The sequence below is a fragment of the Clupea harengus genome, chromosome 18 (genome assembly GCF_900700415.2).
Source record: "Clupea harengus chromosome 18, Ch_v2.0.2, whole genome shotgun sequence".
NCBI classification, from domain to species: Eukaryota; Metazoa; Chordata; class Actinopteri; order Clupeiformes; family Clupeidae; genus Clupea; species Clupea harengus.
The window spans coordinates 7,846,737-7,866,736 of record NC_045169.1 but is presented as its reverse complement, the minus strand read 5'-3'; the positions used below and the strand labels follow the sequence as shown (position 1 = coordinate 7,866,736).

General features: G+C 43.7%; 2 protein-coding genes across 5 annotated transcripts in view; one reads left to right on the top strand and one right to left on the bottom strand.

Moving 5' to 3' along the window:
- acap1 (ArfGAP with coiled-coil, ankyrin repeat and PH domains 1) overlaps positions 1–10,290 on the top strand; it is a 25,027-nt gene extending 14,737 nt beyond the window's left edge. The window contains exons 15-22 of one of the 2 annotated variants that reach the window (XM_031584641.2): positions 1,048–1,142; positions 3,519–3,715; positions 4,257–4,301; positions 4,822–5,003; positions 6,026–6,135; positions 6,425–6,535; positions 6,673–6,734; positions 9,816–10,290. In XM_031584641.2, coding sequence (XP_031440501.1) covers positions 1,048–1,142; positions 3,519–3,715; positions 4,257–4,301; positions 4,822–5,003; positions 6,026–6,135; positions 6,425–6,535; positions 6,673–6,734; positions 9,816–9,916 — 903 coding nt within the window. In that variant the 3' untranslated portion in view covers positions 9,917–10,290. The remainder of the gene's footprint in view (positions 1–1,047; positions 1,143–3,518; positions 3,716–4,256; positions 4,302–4,821; positions 5,004–6,025; positions 6,136–6,424; positions 6,536–6,672; positions 6,735–9,815) is intronic. The other variant, XM_031584642.2, reaches the window with a different exon arrangement.
- Positions 10,291–14,128: 3,838 nt separating this feature from the next.
- Positions 14,129–20,000, bottom strand: part of slc16a13 (solute carrier family 16 member 13) — a 28,759-nt gene continuing 22,887 nt past the window's right edge. For all 3 annotated transcript variants that reach the window (XM_012835447.2, XM_031585119.1, XM_042710431.1), the window contains 2 exons: positions 18,261–18,783; positions 14,129–16,249 (listed from right to left, as the gene is read on the bottom strand). In XM_012835447.2, coding sequence (XP_012690901.2) covers positions 15,972–16,249; positions 18,261–18,783 — 801 coding nt within the window. In that variant the 3' untranslated portion in view covers positions 14,129–15,971. The remainder of the gene's footprint in view (positions 16,250–18,260; positions 18,784–20,000) is intronic.

Genomic DNA, 20,000 nt, shown 5'->3' with positions numbered 1-20,000 from the left:
AAGTTGATTCTACTTTGACCGGTAGTTTGGTTTCTCCATTGTTCCAAATAGTCTTCTTTTGCTTGTTTGATTATTTTATTGATACAAATTGGTGATATGGAAGCAGTGCTGGTCTGAGCGTTTTGTGTATTAGTGTTTGTTAATGAGCTAGTGCTCTTCAGTACCAGCAGGCTCAGACTCTACTCTGGGTTCAGTTCCTGGGTTTTTAATGCCTCAAACTGGAGTGTATTTTCAGGATTAGATTTAAGGATATAGCCAATGGTTAACAGGATAATCCTGCCCTACGTGCGTACGTTGTTGGTTGTTTTTGTTTGGGCTTTGAATAAACAATGACAGAAGTTGGCATGTAGGGGTTCCATTGGATGCTTGGCCTATGTACTGTAGTATAGACATGCACACTGGGTGGACGCCCAGACCTCCCCTCCATATAGTACAATAGGCTGGATTATGCTGGAGTATAGACGTGCACACTGGGTGGACGCCCAGACATCACCTCCATAGAGTGCAATAGGCTGGATTATGCTGGAGTATAGACGTGCACACTGGGTGGACGCCCAGACCTCACCTCCATAGAGTGCAATAGGCTGGATTATGCTGTCAAATAGTTTGCACCAGATTGTGATTGGTAGCTTTCTATTTTAAAATGTAGATATTATTGCATAGAAATAATATATTACATAGATATATATATATATATAATCTCTCCTATATTTCTCATCTCTCTCTGTCTCTCTTTTTCTGACACACACACACACACACACACACACACACACACACACACTGTGTGGGATGGGTATGTGTATCCACACACCTAAGAGTTTAGAGATTTGCACGGCTTAGCTCACAGGTGGGGTGTTGTGCACAGGGGAGAGATCATGTCTGGCTCTTTTCAAAATCAACAGGCATGTCATGTGTCTGCAACACAATAGTAATTATATGTATTTCTCTCTCTCTCGCTCGCTCTCTCTCTCTCTCTCTCTCTCTCTCTCTCTCTCTCTCTCTCTCTCTCTCTCTCTCTCCTTCCCTCCCATTGTCTTTATCTCTCAGCTTATGTGTGAGTTGGGTAATAGTCACATCAACCGAATTTATGAGGCACGCATTGAAGAGATCACCATAAAGAAACCTCACCCATCCAGCCCTAGGTAAGAGCCTTTAACAGCCTCCACTCCCTCTCTCCCATATGAAGCCTTTGTGAGAATATGTGGTTCTTTAAATCTCTCTCTCTTTCTCTCTTTCTCTTTCTGTATTTTATATATAATACTGTATGCTTCCTCCTCTCTGTGTATCTCTGTTAACTGTCTCTCTGCCTCTATCTCTTATCTCTTATCTCTCTCTTGTTCCTTTTTTCCTCTTCTCTCTTAAACAGCTGATCCAGGAACTGTCAGACTAGTGCAGCTTTACCTCTCACTCAGTCTCCCTCCCTCCCTCCCTCCCTCTCTCTCTCTCTCTGCCTGTAACCATTCTCCTCATGTCTGTCTCTCTCACTTCCTTTCCATCTCCCCCTTCTCTCTCTCTCTCTCTCTCTCTCTCTCTCTCTCTCTTTCCCCCTTTTCTCTCACTCTCAAAAACTGCTGATCCAGGACCTGTCAGACCTTTCCAGCTTAGCACACAGACAGAGCAAAAATGAATTCTGCTGAAGCCTGTGTTCTGCTCTTTGCTCTTCAGTGTGCAGGTGTCGCTGGTCCGTCTGCACCTGTAGGTTATTCATAGCACCTAGTGGAAGCACCAGGGAGGACACAGTGAGACCCGCTGTAGGCCAGTGGATCAGATGTGTATTCAGAAATGTCAAGTGTCTACAATACAGCCTCGGTTTTTCAAAGCCGCATTGTCCATCTCTCCTTTTAAAGGATCTGTTGTAGCACAACATGGGGCACTCCATACAAGTGTTGAATGTGTTCGATATGTTCGAATGTGTGTGTGATATTATATTGTTTTTGTGTGACGCATGTGCAGTGATGAGGTAACTTTGAGGAGGACATGTTGCTTCAGAAAACAGATGATGGTTGACTTGACCCAGGCAAAACTGTACATACGCTACTTTCGAACTTTCAGCATGTAGGTTTTTGTTTGCTTGTTTGCAGTGTAAAAGAACACCCACTGCGTCCCTGATTCTTGTCACTGCACACATTGGCAGGAAAGGCAAACTCTGACCCTGGCCCCAAAGCATGTGGTGAAAGCCCCAATGGTCTCTGTAAATCAGGATCATTGGACAACCAGGGCAGCACAGACCATATCACACAGATACTCCCTTCTGAAGTATCTCAGAAGGCCTTGGCCTTTATCTAATCCAAAACTCTGACCAGCTCGAAGTCAGGAATTCTCCATGATGTCAGTCAAAAGATAGACCTGATTGTCCAGGGTGAGCTTGGGAGGTGTGTGTGTGTGTGTGTGTGTGTGTGTGTGTGGTGTGCGTGTGCGTGTGCGTGTGCGTGTGCGTGTGCGTGTGCGTGTGCGTGTGCGTGTGCGTGTGCGTGTGCGTAGGACCACAGAGGTTTGTTTGGAAATTCCCTCACTAGCATTAGCATGATCTTGCATGTTGAAGCGCTAAGTGTGGGTTGTGTCACAATTACTATTTGTCTCCACCTGCTGTTTGTAAGGGCACATGGCATCATCATGCTCAATGATGAATGAGAGATCTGATGAAAACAGTAAAGCCTTATATTATGGGTGTTATGGCATGGTTTGGAGAGCAGGTTTGCCCTGCCTTAATTAAACAAATGAAGGGGCTTAGTGATCCTCCCACCCCTGAAAATGTCACTTGATTTTTAACTAAATTAAAAAGTAGAGAATATTTCGGCAAAAGCACACGGATGGCATTGGCCCTTCTGGGAGAACTGTGTTCAGTGTAAATCATTGTGCACAACACTAAGTCAACAAAACAAATAACAGACCATAAAGATACAGCAAAGAAATAATCAATCATTTGGAAAATGGGTGTTGTTGGTGTGTTGATATCTTCTATCAGCGGAGTAATCTGCAACTTCTAAAACATCAGTCGGCCTCAGACACACAGTATCTATGTCCCCTCTTAAACTTGACATTTCTCTCTCTGTCTGTTTCTATCTTTCTATCTTGGCTCTATTTCTGCACTTCCTCCTCACTTCCTCTCCTCAGCTTGCATAGCTGAGGTGATTATTTGCAGGTACTTTATGGTTAGTTTGTGCGCCCCTCATAAATATCATATCAACCCTAGTTTAAGATCATGTGTCTCCATATTATCTGTTTCTGTTTGCTTAGTTTATACGCATCATCATCTTTTAATTTGGGAATGTGTTAGTATGTTTTTTCTGTTCCTGTTCATTATGTGGTACTAAAAATATGAAGTCAAATAATGAATTCTAAAGAATTTACTGCTTGTTGGGATCAGGCACACCATTGCACTTTTGAAATCGTACGAACATAATGTACATGTTAAGTGTACAACACAAGTTAATAATATCATCCGAGAATACAGGTCAATAATAATCGTTTGAAAATAGTAAATCTCCTCCCTGTACTAAGTGCTCTCTCTACCTCAGGCAGGATAAGGAGACGTGGATCCGCTCCAAATACGTTGAGAAGAAGTTCATCCAGAAGCTTCCGGAGACGAGCCGCGTGACCCCTCTGAGGCGGTCCAGTGCGAGACGGAACCGCAGCACCGTGCAGGACAAAGGAGCAGGACCCCGGCCCGCGCTCAAACCTAAACCCAACCGGGCCACACTGCCCCGCCTGTCAGGTAACATATACACACACACACACACACACCTCAAACCCACTGCCTGATCTGTGTTTTAACCGAAAATTCAAAGCCACCTTACCCCTACCTGTCTAGTAACACACATATATAGTACAAATACACACAAAGACACAAACACACACACACGTCAAACCCAAATTCTGACCTGTACCCAAAACACAAAGACAGTCACTCACACACATACAGTGATTGTTCCTTTCTCCCACACATGCTCACACACTCACACAAATACCACACACACTGTGACATTGTGACCCTCTTTTCTCTCACACACATCCAAACCGGACACACTCACACACACACACTCACCGAGAGATACAAAGGCACAGTCTCTTTGTTTCTAGCACACATTATATCAACCCACAAACACACACAATGGCTGCCCATTTTCAGCAGTCTGAAGCATGAGGCAAGCAGAGCTGGAGAGGGCCGTGCATGAGTGTGTCAGTGCTGTTGTTTTAAGGCATTAGGGTCGAGCTGTAATCTAACCGTAGGAATGTCATGTGCCTCTCTACTTCAGGGATAAGCCCCAGTGACCTCAAGAACAATACCGCCTCTTACAAGGGTAGGACACACACAAACATGCACGCATGCGCATGTGTGCACACACACACACACACACACACACACACACACACACACACTCTCTCTCTCTTTCCTCCATATCGTATTAAACATCCATCTAAAAGTTTACACACACATTTTTTCAGTGTACAATAGGGGTCATACACACACACACACACACACACACATGTGTGCCAACAGACACCTATGCATACATTCTCACAAATATGCTGAATACTAGAATCTGACACACCAGTATTAATATTTATGGGTGGTGGGGCTGCAGAGGACATAAGTGTGGTGCAGATCATTATTTTTGATTCATACACACTTCCTACACCTTACCAATGTCTGGGCATGTCTCTGTGTATGTGTGTGTGTGTGTGTGTGTTCACTATTCCTTTATGTCTATGTGTGTATGCTCATGCATGCGCGTGTGTGTGTGTGTGTATGTGCGTGTGCGCGTGTGTGTGCTCATGCATATGTGTGTGTGTGTGTGTGTGTGTGTGTGTGTGTCCCAGTAGACTGTGAGGATGAGGAGGAGCTGGACCTGAGCGGCCTGCACCCCGGCGCCCTGCTGTACCGCTCGGCCGCCATGCAAGACTTCCCCATCATGGCCGACGCGCTGGCCCACGGCGCCGACGTCAACTGGATCAACCTGGCCGAGGACAGCACCACGCCGCTCATCCAGGCAGCCAAAGCGGTGAGAGACACGGGCCGCACAAACGCCTCCGAATGAACCGCACACACACACACACGCACACACACACACACACACACACACACACAGTGAGAGACAAAGGCCTTACAAACGCCTCCGAATGAACCACACACACACACACACACAGGGAGAGACACTGGCCTTACAAACGCCTCTCAATGAACCATTCGAAAAAGTCACAGCAGGGGTTTGAAGCGGGTAGAACCATTGTGTCAGAAGCACTTTGTACGATGTTGTGATGAATCGTGATGATTTACACAATCAACAATATAAACATGAAGCTCAGTCCATGCCAATATGCCAAACCATCATGTAAGATGCAACAGTAGTGTGTCAGTAATGAGTTCTTCGTTCCATCACTAATCCACCTGAAACCACAGCTGCTGCTGCTGCTGCTAATCTCTTTTGTAGTTTTGCATATTATCAGTCACCTCATAATAAGCATGTCTAACTATGGTGTGTGCTACAAACACAACCGAGACAGACAGGATAAACATCTTGACTAGCACTACTAGACAAGTTTGAAAACGGTTTTGCAAGACCAAACGAAAATATTGTCAGTGTAAATTCCTTGATTGATAGGCGAGAGAGCACGTAAGGGGGAAGAGATAAAAAAAAAAAAAAGAAGGGACAGTGAGAGATTTGGAGGAAAATACAGAGAAAGCTCTCATGTTTTGATCAAGAGCAAGGTGAGAGAGATGCTGCTTTTTCCGAAAACCTCCGCGCCTCTCGCTATGATCCCACTGGGTGCATTTGGCCTTGTGAGCAGGGCTGCCCTGGTTTGGTGAAGTGTGTACTACTCCTAAATTAGGACAAGCTACAGATCAAATGTACTCAGGGGAGTAGTATGTATAGTGTGCAGTCTTAAAGGAGCCAACCTGAAGGGAAGAAGAGAAGAGAAACGCGGTTGTGTTAGTGACAGCACTGTGTGTTTTTATGTTATACATGGGAACAGATGGACTCATGTGTTTGTCTGGTTGTTCTGCAATGTCCTTGTTTCCCAGAATGCCTTAGCAGCGTGTGAGTTTCTACTCCAGAATGGGGGCAGTGTCAACCAGGTCGATGTTAACGGCAGAGGGCCTCTACACCATGCCACTATACTGGGCCACACAGGGTATGAAACACACACACACACACACACGCACGCACGCAGGCGCACACACACACACACACACACACACACACACACACACACACACACACACACACATCAGATTGTGTCTTAGACCATATGTTACATCACAGGGGGCAGAAGCTCACAATGCCAACTTACCCTGGTCACTCGGATTTGGACACACACACACACACACACACACACAGACACACAGACACACACACACACAGACACACACACACACACACACACACACACAGAGAGACTTACACACAGTTCTGTCCCACAGGTTGGTGTGTCTATTCCTAAAGCGAGGGGCAGACTACAACGCCAAAGACAAGAACGCCAAAGACCCAATCAGCATTGCTGTAGAGAGTGCCAATGCGGACATCGTCACCCTGTGAGTGTGATGAGCTCCATTCTAACTTACCTCTACGATCAATGGTTCATTGAAATGGCTCGTCTGTATTTACCCGGCTGCTGATCGGTGAACTCCGTTCTAAGTTGGGTTGTTTTTTTTATTCATTCTTTCAACAGGCTGCGGATCGCCAAGATGAACAAAGAGATGCGGGAGATGGACGGTGCCTTTGGCCAATCAGGTCAATGCGAGGGGCTGGGCTGTGAGGGAGAAGGGGGTGGAGTGGGATCTGTGGTTGGTCAGACGAAAAAGAGCTTTCAGGCTCTGAAGACCCAGCTCACTGAATGGGCCCATGGAGGTCAGAATGGGTAGAGCTGGAGGGGATGTAGAGACCCCGGGTGCAATAATGAAGCTGGCCAGGAGGGGAGGTAGAGACCCCCGGGTGCAATAATGAAGCTGGCCAGGACATGGGCTCTTTTTGGAGCCAAGGCACTAATTCCTTTAATCTCCTGTGTTAGGAGATTTGTGAGTGTGTATGTCTGTGCGTGTGTGTGTGTGTGTGTGTGTGCATGTGCGCGTGTCTGTGCCTGTGTGTGTGTGTGTGTGTGTGTGTGTTAGTTTCTGTCAGAGGGGAGGTTTACAGACTTTCTGCATGTTAACACTACAAATGTTGCCCAAGAACTGAAATAATACTTGTTGAATTGCTTTAAGCATGTAAACATCCCGTTACTGTCAGAGTACCTAAAATACAGGTTAATACAGTGTGTATTAGTGTGTATCAGTGTGTAAAGTTTGATGGATTTTTGTACATTTCAAATTTTATATGACATTTACCTTGAATAATTGTATTACCTTATGTACTATATTTTATATAGAACTAAATAGTACCTCAAACAGACTCGGTTTCAATGGGTTTGAATCACTCATTCACATATTCCTGTAGTTTTAAATAGGTCTAAATTATTGAATGTTCACCATGATTAAGTTGTGCTGAGTACTGAAACTACTTTCAACCGTGTCAGTGACTGCCCATCTGAATTGTCACTAGTGCCTTTGGGTTGTCAATCTGTCTTTTGACCAGTCATCTCACTGGGCATTTAGGTTTTTATAGGCAGATGTTTATTGCCTCTTCTGTTATGCGACTTTGCAGTTTTGTTAGGCAATGGCACACACATTTTCCTGTTTGTGGAATGAGAGCAGATGTAGCGATAGCAATATGAGCAACAACTGTGGAAAATCTTTTTGTTTGCTTTTGAATAATGATTGAATGACTGAAATGACAAGTGAATTTGTTATCTAGAAACATTTGCAAAGTATGTCATGGCCTATAGACACGGTTGACATTACGTCTAGCCAGTATGGGGAGGAAGACTCTGCAGGCTCGTGTCATGTTATCCGTCTGTTAGCAGATGCTCAGGGTGCTACTGCTGGGTTGGCTTGTTGGTTGAGGAGTGATCCCAGATCTCGGAGGTGTTGGGTGGACATCAACAGCATTGTGGAGACACCCTCATGACGGTCTTGACAAATGACAGAAACATTTTAGACGAGGCCCATTTGGTGCATTTGACTATGACTGCTAATGACTTATCATCTGAAGCTTTGTGCGGGGCAGGGATAGCATACTGTCAACGCCTGTGCCATCTTACAAATGCAGCCATGGCTTTGGCGTCCCTCACAGCAGTGTCCTGATCTGTGAAATCTCCACCAACAAGTCCTCAGCATCTCTCCATGCTACTGGGGTGTATTTGAAATGGCCAGGACTGCCGTTAGCAACACACTGAAGATCAGTATCATACCCTTGCATATGGAATGGGTTTTACTCCCCTATGCTACCCATGCGGGTTATACAGTAACCCTGCATGTCACCCATGCTACAGGTTATTATTGTCAGTAGTGCTACATAGGCCTACAGTACTTTGAGCAGAACAGATACAGTAGTAGATAGTAGACTGACTGACTACTGTTAAGAAGGGGCTGTATTAGTGTGCAAGGTTTTTTGGCACTGAAGGAATTTGGGCATTTTATTCATTTCAGACAGAGAAAAATGGAGGTGTTGGGGGTGATTATAATTGCCCCGGGCTGCGATGCCCATGATGTTCCTGTGTTGGCAGGCTGCAGCTGCCATAAGTCATGCTGCACATTCTATTCATATATGCCTATGGGCACTAAAACAGCTGGTGCAATATGCTGCCAATCTAAGCCTGTGGACAGACTATCTTAGCCCGTAGTCAGTATTCATTCAATGGAAACTGTTTCACAGGACTGGCGGTCCTATGCATGGTGCTGTACATGTACACTGCACATTTCAGTCTTAGTCAGTTTTGAATCCACCCCAGTTTGTTTAAGGTTTTTATTGGTGTCTGTATTTGACTGTCTGCATCTGTCTGTCTCTGTGTGTGCATATTTATGTGTGTGTGTGCGTGTGTGTGTGTGCTCATGTGTCCATGGAGGCGGTCGGTCTCCACTGCTTGCACAGTTCTGTGTCGTCTGCACCTTGCCTGCCCGCCACAGGTAATTGTCCACCTTCTCAGCCTGCCAGCATGCCGTGCAAACAATATGCCCATTTCAAAACCTGAAACAACACTGTTTACTTCTCTCGACCTACCTTTTCATTTCCTAAACCTGCCCTGTGTGTGTGTGCGCGTGTGTGTGTGTGTGTGTGTGTGTGTGTGTGTGTGTGTGTGTGTGTGGGCCGCATGCCTGTGTCCATGTTCCTACTTTTACTCTCTTTATAACCTCAGTGGGCATCATAATGGATAGAAAGAAAATCACTGGAAACAGAGAAAGAATGGGAAGTTTTGGGACAGAGTTCTGTCTTCTAAAGGTTTTGAAATGGGTCTGTCCTGTGCAGAGCTGTCTTCTCTGCCCCAGGTATACTGAATTCTAACGCAGCTCATTGTAACTAATTTGGGCCCATCAGAGAAATTAACAAATGAATTAATTGGCTACTGGCGTTGGGGTGCTTGGGTGAATCAGACTTGCATGCAGTGTTATGTGTATATAAACTTTGTTTATAGATTGGCATGGCATATGGAGAGATTATACATATACCAATACTGTCATCATAAAATACCCTGAGGCAGAGGCAGTGTCACTTGGTCCACCAGGGTCAATGTTTCTCCCCTGCGCTTCTACATAACGCATGCAACAGAGAGGCGGGCGCCGGCAACAGTGGGTTAGAAAGGGAACAGACTGGAAGTTATTTTACTTAGTTAACCCATTAATTGCATTGGAATAGTGCATGACTTTATGTTTATTTATGTATTTCTCTCTCTCTCTCTGCATTGCTGACTCACCACTCATGTGTCCCTATCTGGAACAGGTGATGAGACTTATCAAGACATCTTCAGAGATTTTTCTCAGATGGCCTCACACAACCCAGAGAAGCTAAAGCGCCGCAGCACCGACATTAAGATCCCCTGACCAGCAGGTGGCAGTGTTTGACAACATATGCTCCCTCTGTTCAACTTATGCACACACACGCACACAGACATACACACACGCACACAGACACACGCACACAGACACAAGCTTCCATGCACATTCAACTCAAACATACACTTCCAATGATTTGTTTAGTACTAGATCACACACACACACGGAAAGATACTTCCATTCTCGCTTACTTATTTTCAAGTGATTGTCATGGAAATGTGATTTTTGCACCTGGACCGTTACAGAAAACTTCATTTTGTGCAGAAATTATTTCCTTTTTATCTTCAAATGTATATTCTTGTTGTTTTTATATTGAGTCCGCTGCTCATGAATGTGAGGAATAAACGTGTGAGGAATAAAAACCGTGTTGATATTCTGTGTATACTATACTACTGTGTATACTACCGTGTATACTACCGTGTAGACTAGTCATATGTTTTGTCTGATTTTTAAATTCATATTTGATACATGCTCTCCAAGATGCCACTTGAAATCTGTTGCATGTCATCTTAGGACAAGTTCTCAGGGGTCTCTTTTTACATGGTATGCGCCGTGACATTCTGAGTTGTTTTGTGATTATAAACTGGTGTTTACTCTACGGCATCCAACAGGAAGGACAGCTTAGCCTAGAAAAGTGAGTGACTATTGAAATGGAATTGGAGCAAAGGTGAAGGGGATGGCTAACCTGCCTTGCATGCGGGTCCCTTGTCTGTTAGAAGAAAGCCCTGACCTCCTGTAGCCGTCCAAATGCATGCCTGATCGTATCCTTTGTTCAACTCAAGAACCTCCTCTGTCTGTACTTTCCGTGTCAGTAACCCTATAAGTTATTGGTAATGGGACAGCTTGATAATGATGATGATAACTTTTATTTATATAGCAGTGGGTAAACAGTGCTTTATAATATGAAGTTCACAGTTTAAAGCTAAACAGTAACATAGGGAAAAAAAAGCATTAGAAAAAGAAATACAAATAAATCATTAAAAACAACTTGGGTATTGTGTGGAAATAGTAGAATTCACACACAAAAGGACTCAGGTCACCAGAGCAGCCTTCAGCAGGTGTCTAGTAGGCCTTTTGGCAGGGTTATCTTGTCTGGTAAAAGGAGGTAGCATCTAGTACGGCGTACATTGAACCTGGCACACATACCACTTGCATGTCACGCTCTCCAGGCTTAGATACAGGCTAATAAAAATCAGTGTGTAGTCAAGTTGAATTCTTTTGTTGCCTGGTGTTTGGTTAAAAAAAAGAACACAAGATTACTATCCACTTTACACACATGAACCTGTTTCACAGTTTTTCTGGCACTTGCTACTAGCATGGGTCTATGGGGCACCAAGTGTAACAGACCTAGTCTAACGATGATTTGTTGGATTTTGGATACCATCAACCAATCCAACGTTATACATTTACTAGATCCTCCCTGTAAACACCAACCGTACTATACACCCTCAGACTGGCTTGACCTGTTCAGCTAAAAACTATTTTTGAGACAGGAGGGGAGATCTTCCACGGCAGATACTGTCTTATGAGACATCAGAGTGAACATGATTGCGCAATTGTTCTCAAAGTGTGTTTACCCTGTGCAAAAGTAACCCAGCCTCCTAACCATCAGTCTTCAGTATAGAAATATTTGGCATGAAAATGCTTTGATACACCGCAAACCAACTACATGCCAACCCATCTTGCATTTTTTACTGCAGGTTTCCTCTTGCATCGTTCCCCATAGAGTGATATCAGGTTTCATGTCAAATAGTCCTAAAGGCTGATTTGTACCTAGTTTGCATACATGGAATATTCCTTACAGTTGCTGCATTTCAGCAGTTAATGCTACACCAGTTCTTTTCACCATTAATGTTTTAGACTGAAATGTTCTTGGTTCAGGTACTATACATACTGCGGAACATTCTTTGAAATGTGTAATCTTCTGAGGTGAAAATGCCTGACTATAAATAAATCCATTGACTCTTTTCAGGTCAGTGGCCCCAGTCCCTTTCCAACCCATCCATATTCTCTCCCAGCTGTTCACTCGGAACACTAGAGCACTCTGGTGCTGATTGTCCTACAGCTGAGCTGTTGGGAAAGGAGGCCATTGGTAAATGAGTGACCCTTTATATGAGCTCTGTCAGCAAAACGGGCTCACTCAGCCAGTAAACGGAAAGAGGGAGAGAGAGAACGACAGGTGAGGGGAGAGAAAGACAGGTGAGGTGAGACATGCAGAGATGAGGCACTGGAGTGTGTGGGTATGCCAGAAAAATGTCAAAATATTTAAGGTTTAATTTAGTGCATAGAATATTAAAAAGCTAGAAAATTAAATGTAACCAATATGACTGCAGAAGCATCTTGGAGTGGATTGAAGGTATCGGAGAAGTGTACAGTTTAATAGAGAAAAAAAAGTTCCTCTTAACCCTTTGGCAAACTGAATTTATTTTCAATTGGTATATATTTGCAGTATGTATTTCAACAAATGCTTTGGTAAACATGAAGAATTCAAGTTCAATGGAAAAAAAAAAAAAAGACTACAGGATCATCTGCTTTAACAGAGGTAGAAGGCGAGAGCTACTGTGAACATGACTAGATTTCCCTGTCAAGGGAAGGTCATTCTGTCACTCCCTTTGAGTCAGGAGGAAGTAGTCATTGGCTGGAGTAAGTTCAAGACACCAAGGGCGTATCAATGTAACGCTTTTCAAATCCCTGAGTGTGCCCTGTAGTGGTCCTTTAAACACAGAAAGAGTGGAGGCTCTCACTCAGGGGTACTTTCCCACAAAAAATGTCAGTGTGCAACAACCATTGCTAAAGCTACATTATGTGTATTAGGGTGCGTTTCGGAAGGGAACTCATTTTATAGCATCCGCAAATTAGTTTTGATTGACAGTCATGTTAATAAACAGAAATAAACGCACGTGTCATTCCAACTAGCTGCTCCGGCTCTTCACTATGCAATTTTTTGAGGACTGCATTTACAGCTCCCAAACACATCGGCTAGTCAGTGCCAGTGCCACTTTAGACTCTCTCTTTGTTAAGATGGTTACAGCACAGTGATCCTTAAGGGAGAGGAAGCCTAGAACATGACTCGTGCAGTTTTTCAATGTTGCAGTCTGTGGTAAAGTCTGGCGAGCTAAACTGATTAGAAGGGTCCCTTGACCACCAGTAAACGTCCACTTGAATGGTGACACTCAGAGCAGACGGTGCAGCCCCAATGAAATCTCAATATCCTGAATAAAAAAAAGAAGACCACATTTCCCTACGATAAGGACCCACACCGACTTGTTTGGTTGTTATATGAGCCATCACCCAAGGACTAAGATGGCCTATGCTGGGAGATGCCCCAAGACACATCAGTGAATCTCATGATTCCGACAAGAGCAATGAAACAAGGCACTTTGTGTGTGTGTGTGTGTATTTGTGTGAGTGTATTTGTGTGTGCGTATTTGTGTGTGCGTATTTGTGTGTGCGAGTGAGAGTGAGAGTGAGAGTGCGAGTGCGAGTGCGCATGCGTGATCGGTTGCATTGAACGACTTCAGAATTTTTTTTACAAATGGTACAGCTGGCAGAGTATGGAAGGAAAAGCCACAAAAATGGCAAAACTACTCCGACAACTGTCACAATACTACAGATCATGTAGTAACCCAAACCCAACTGTCACAATACTACAGATCATGTAGTAACCCAAACCCAACTGTCACAATACTACAGATCATGTAGTAACCCAAACCCAACGGTCACAATACTACAGATCATGTTACAAAAACACTCCCTCATTACAAATGGCAAAGAGAGGAGTTAAAACCACAGAAATAACAAAAAAAAACTACTGCTATGATAGTCAAAGCATTCATGCCAAAATGCCATGTTGAAGTTTACAAAAGCATACCTACAGCCCTTTAGACAGTCCTGGGAGGGGAGCTTTGTTGTGGTTTATTTGATTAATCGCTTTCATCTTTTTCAGACTGAAGCTTCTAATATTAGATATTTAAATGTTTAATCTAATGTGGGAGTACAGTATCAGTCAAAAGTTTGGACACACCTTCTAATTTTTTGAGAAGATTTTTCTTTGATTTTATTATTTTCTACATGGTAGAAAATAATTTTGGTTTAGTACATCATTCCATATGTGTTCTTTTGTGTTTAAATGTCTTCAGTATAAATCTACAATGTAGAAAATAATAAAAGTAAAGAAAACACTTTAAAAAATGAAAGGTGTGTCCAAACTTTTGACTGGTACTGTATATTTAAAATTAAAATACTATTGTTTAATAACATCTTTTAAAATTTGAACAGAGATTCTCTCCTGTGAACTACAGATTAAATAAAACTATTACAAGGCCATTCAAAAAAAGTCACTGTCAGCTTTAGACATATCGAACTTGGTGCGCAGATTAGTTGTAAACTGAAGTGCTCAATAAACTTGCAAGCTTGTGAATTCAGCAAAGCTCCGTGTCAGGTATACGTTGGATGCCCAGAAATATTTTAACCAACCATTAGCCTAAACATGCACAAACTAATAACAAAACCCATGCAGCTGCATTAATTGCATACGTTTTTTAATGCTTTAACGCGTTAACTACTTCAATTTAAGTAGCAAGAGGCGATCATTGGGGTCCAATTGTGAAGCGCGTCAAGTGGCAAAAGGTTGAATGATTTGATCACTTCAACAGGTGAAAGAGGACCACATAAAGGAACAGAGGAAAATATGTTGTAGCTTACATCATCTGGCTGATTTGTTTGAAATAGCTTCTCTATGCCATTATGAATGGGCATACAAACTTTCATTAAGATTAGCCCAGGCTTTTATTGACAGTTGGCGTTTTTTTTATCGAGTGGCCAAGTATAAGGATACCTCATTTACATTTTTTAGCTTTAGCAGTTTTTGGAGATTTTGAAATGTCAGCTGGAGCGCACGAAATTTCACAAAATTTGCCGTGCGTTCAGAATAATTGGTAGTGATGCAGGGTGACATCGCAAGATATTGACCAGTCATGCCTTCAAAATTGATTGACACATAACTTGGAAATGGTTTGACCAATCAAATTTCCTGAACAACTTTCTGTCAGGATGGCCTGGAGATGGTGTTCACCAAATTTTGTGACGATCATTCTCCCGCCCTTTACATGAAATTGAAATGGCTGGAAAATTTGGGGTGGGAATTGGCGGGAGTGAGCCCATTTGATTTGGGAGCCTATAAGTAATGGGTGAAAAATATAAGTTTTGTAGCAACCCATGCAAAACCCGAGCCATGAGCCAAAAACGTAAATGTGGTTATTAGAGCATCCCCTTGTGGCTGACTTGTTTCATATTTGGTACATAGCTTCCGTGCGCCATTATGAATTAGCCTACACAGTTTCATGAAGATTGGCCAGTCACACTGACAAATATTGGTTGCTGAATTTTGATTGGCTGTTTAATGGCCATTTTGGGAGCCAGCCAAATGGCACTTCAAGTAATGTAAGCAAATAAGGCCAAGTGTTCCAAATGTCACATTTTTATGTTAAACGGTTCTTGAAATATTGACATGTAAGTTGTAGAGCCCCGTATGAAGGAAATGGAATCGAATTTGGCAGGTGTCCAAAGAATGTTGCAGTGATTATGTGTCATTGTGAGAAAAAAAACAAAAAAAAATTAAAAAAAAACCACTTAGATTAGCATCTTCCTACCTACGGATATACAGAAATAGAGGCTCACATGTCTGTCTTGAATTGGTTGTCTTTAAAAAAAGAGACTTCACATGTTGTTGTAGATGCCCCTGTCAGTGGTGTATGGCAGTGATGTAACCTATGGCACCTATGGCTGTAACAAGTACAGTGCTGGCCAGGATGTTAAATATCAGCTATAGTTGACAGTGACAGAGAAAGAGACACTCCTATTAAATCCCCTTTCAAGTGCACATATAAAGAGAGGCCAGCTTCTGGCCTTTTGTCTGAAACCTTCTCTAGTACGAGAGAACATGCTAGGGCAAGCTGCCCTTGTCTCTGGTTATCCAGTCAGGCGATCTTCAAATCGGTCTCCGTCCCATCAGCCCGCGGTTAGCATGACCTACTCGTCTGGCTTACGGGTCAGGGGTAAGATTAGTAGTCTCGGTACAGGGTTCTGGGTCCAGGGCGGGTTTTTCAGAGAGGGGGGTGAATGTGAGGCTCTGCTTGCCAGGACAGGAATCCTGGTTGAATTCCTTTGAATGAAGAGCCCCCTCTGCGTCGCTGGGGGTCTTTGGGGAGGTGCAGGAGCAGAAGCCGGGGAGGGTGGCTGTCACGGCGGAGCCCAGGAGAAGGAAGCCCCCAGCCACCACGAAGGAGGCCGAGTAGGAACCGGTTGTGTCCTTCAGCCAGCCTATGAGGGAGAGAGAGACGTTGAAAAAGTCAAGGTAATGCCAGATTCAGTGCTCCAGATAAGAATTTGATGAACACAAATGTTCAAGCCAGATTAGTCGAAAATATTTGGTGCTCAATTGCTATGAAACTGAATTACTGTAGTTTATGGAGGTCGATTGGAACTTCCAAATTTGTCCAGTTTTACCACTGTATTTGGCATGGGAAGTTTGTCTTTAGCAAGTATCAACATGATTGGAAATCAAAGCTTCACTGTTTACACTCAAAAATCACAGATAAAATAAAATTGCATGTTCCTAATTTCAGACAACCTTATTTCTCTCCGTACGGATCCCACCCCATCACATGAATTCACAAATGTTCTTTTAACTGTGCTGGACCTCCTTCAAATCTGGCCAACTGAAGGGATTCCACTCAAGCCTCGTGATGATATGCCAGCGCAAACAAACATTTGTCTGTCTCCCGAGTACTCTGTTGCCTGAGAACACTTAACATAATCTCCCCTAATTTTAGAGTTTGTGAACTTCACTACAAACCACACACACACACACACACACACACACACACACACACACACACACACACACACACACACACAAAATAGCTGAGACCCCCTATTTTACACCAAATGCACCATGACCAAATGTTCATGAAATCTGCTTCGCCTAGTATGTTGACCTTCTACCTGACCCAGTCTATCAAGAAATAAAACAAACAAGGGATGATCAATGGAGGGTAACACACATGAAGAAAGGAACAGACTGTGGCCTGACAAACACCCCTCTACCCCACTGGCCCCTGGTACCATGAGTTGTGAGGAGATCTGTTCATGGCTGTTCATACAAGCAACAATAGTTTGATTATTGACTCTTTCTCTCCTTAGTGGTACATAATGTCTAAAGGGTCCAGTGGGATACATTCAAACAGCTTCATGTATGTGTGTTTGATGTGTAACATGAGACCTGAACTCTCCATAGGGTGGAAAGTAAAGATCGCAGAATGAAAGAGCAAGAGGGGAAGGGAGATGTAGCATGAAAGACCGAGAGCTGGAGCGGTTAAGGCTAGAAAGCAACGGCTGAGACAGTAAGAAGGTTTAAGACAAAGAGAAGGGATGGAAAACAGGACAGAAAGAGAAGGACAAAAAAATGTATTTGCTTGATTCCTGATCTCTTTGAGCTAATGGCAGACCATTTCAAACTGTAACAATGATGAAAGTGAACGTTCTTTTTAACTGGCTTCGTCGTGAACTATCAAATAAACGTGCGAGACACCACCTCAACGATAACACCGACTAGTGTCTGAACAGAAGGAAAAAAAAACAGAACATCTGCAGATATACAGCTGGCTTTAGTAATACTCTTAATGCAGAGCAGGTTGAAAAGAAGGAAATGAAGGTTCGAATAGTGGAATAGATTGAAACCCTCACGGCACAGGAACAAACACTACCAGCCCTGCAAATATGCAACAGAGGAGAAGGGAGGAAATGAAACCTTGAATCACCAGCGAGACACACAAGGCTTCATGGCAAAAGATCAATCGAGCACCAGACTCAAACAATGCCAGATAGCCTGACATGCCATGGCTCTTTGTGAAGCTTATCAAGTATTCATTCAAAAGGGGTTTTGTGAAACTTGAAACATGAAACTTTTGTCAGTAAGAGGGGGAGGATTCCATGTGAGGCTTTTAAAGCATTCGCCGAAAGAGGACAAACTGAAGAAAATTGAAAGGAATTCAAGCGGATCCCCTTAACAAAGAACTATGTAAGCGTTGATTGATGTTAAGGCTTAGTTTTATGCCATTAACCAATGAAAAAATGACTTTTAGTTTAATTAGGTGGAAGTCCATAGCTTACAGAACAGGCCTTTAAGAACATTCCAAGGTCACCTTGTCCCACTGCTTTGACCTTCTGCCTCTGTTGCTTTCCCATGCTTTACCACACAAGGGTCAAAGTGGTGGTTCCTTGCCAACTCAAAACACTCTGCCCCCCCATTCCCCCTTGCCCCCATGCTCACCTGACAGAGGGGCGCCGAGCAGCCCCCCGATGCTCTCGATGAGCTGCAGCAGACCCAGTGCCCCCAGCATGCGTTCCATGCCCACGATCTCGGGCACCACGGCGAACACCAGCGGCGTCATGGCACCGGAGCACAGCCCCTGCGCCAGGCTCACCGTCAGCAGCCCCGCGTAGCCGGCCAGAGTGCCCAGCGGCAGCGCCACCAGGAACAAGCCAAGCAGCATCGTCCACACGCACAGCATATGCACCAGCCGCAGGCGGCCCAGGTCCGACACCCAGCCCGAGAGCACGCGGCCCACGATGTCCGTCACGCCGGTCGCGGAGATGACGAAGGCCGCCTGGTACTCTGAGAAGCCGCAGTGGCGGCTGTGCGCCACTAGGTGCACGTAGGGGATGAAGTAGCCGGCGTTGAAGAAGGTGATGGCCAGGCCAAAGGTGAGGAAGGGCCGCTGCCGAAGCAGAGGAAGCTCGAAGTACATGGACACTCGGGAGAGCAGCGAGGAGCAGGACGAGTCCTTTTCAGTCTGAAATGAGGATGCAGGGTGAGGGGCAGATTTATCAAGCACTGTACTAGAACAAAAAAAAAAAAAAAAAACAGTAAAACGGAAAAACCTGAGCTAGTAAATTAAAATAAACGTCCACTTATTGTACACACACAACACTTACTATACAAGCACATATTGAAATCTGACTGTAGACAGATGGCAGCTGTCATGCCTCTTTAAATCTTGTCATGTTGACAAGGCCTGGGTTTCAACAAGCCCCCATGGCCTTTACCCTGCTTGACAAGCTGTGTCTCCTTACACTGATATGCACAGGGCAGCTCTCAAACATCATCCGCCTGGAGGCCTTGCTCATCGGTTGCCTGACAAAAACGACTTAAATCACTGAACGGTGTAACTTGAACGCCAACCGTAATTGGTGTCTTTCAAAAGAGCAGTGTAAAGACAACATCAATGAATATTTCTGTGCTTCCTATGCATTCAAAAATTGTCCCATATATTGATGGGTGTGTTTCAGTGGGGTTAGACCATTTTCATTCAATGATCTTCCCATAGTAAAGTTCATGTCACAAAAACTGAGCAACAAAAAATGTAAATTGCTGTTTAAACTAGTTTAAAACAGGATTATCTAAGACATCTTAATGCCTGAGGCGTGCATGTCTTATACCGTTTTTTGAAAATGTGCTTTTTGAAAGGATTGCAGAAATGTCTGGAAACGTTGGATCAGTGGACGCATCACAACCTCAGGCTATATTGGGACTCCACAGCATTCTTCTGGTGGCATGTTATAATGGTTTTGCAGTAGAATTTAGTAAACGTACCTGAGAATTCAACAACTTCATTTTTTTTAAACTAACAACGAAAAGGCAAGTAGGACTTGCAATAAACAGGAGAAGCAGTTAGGCTGAGCTTTGATGGAAATCTTACGTACCGTTTATGCTACAATGCTGCTATGTATATGTGCCTTCACAAAAAACATCCTAGATCGCTAACCCAATGACATCCTTGATGGAGATCATTTCCTAGCACTGTTAGTGACTTAAGAATATATGAATCAAGTGCCTTGTATTAATATATTCCTTGTATGAATGATGTGCTTATGAAAGCAGGAACATGGCTGTAGCAGCCAAATGGGTTGCCACAGGCAAAATATGTTGTCACTCAATGTGTAATGTCCCTGTTTGTACACTGGGTGTTGCTGTGCATTGCACAGGTGTTTTTAGGCATATAGGTAGGAA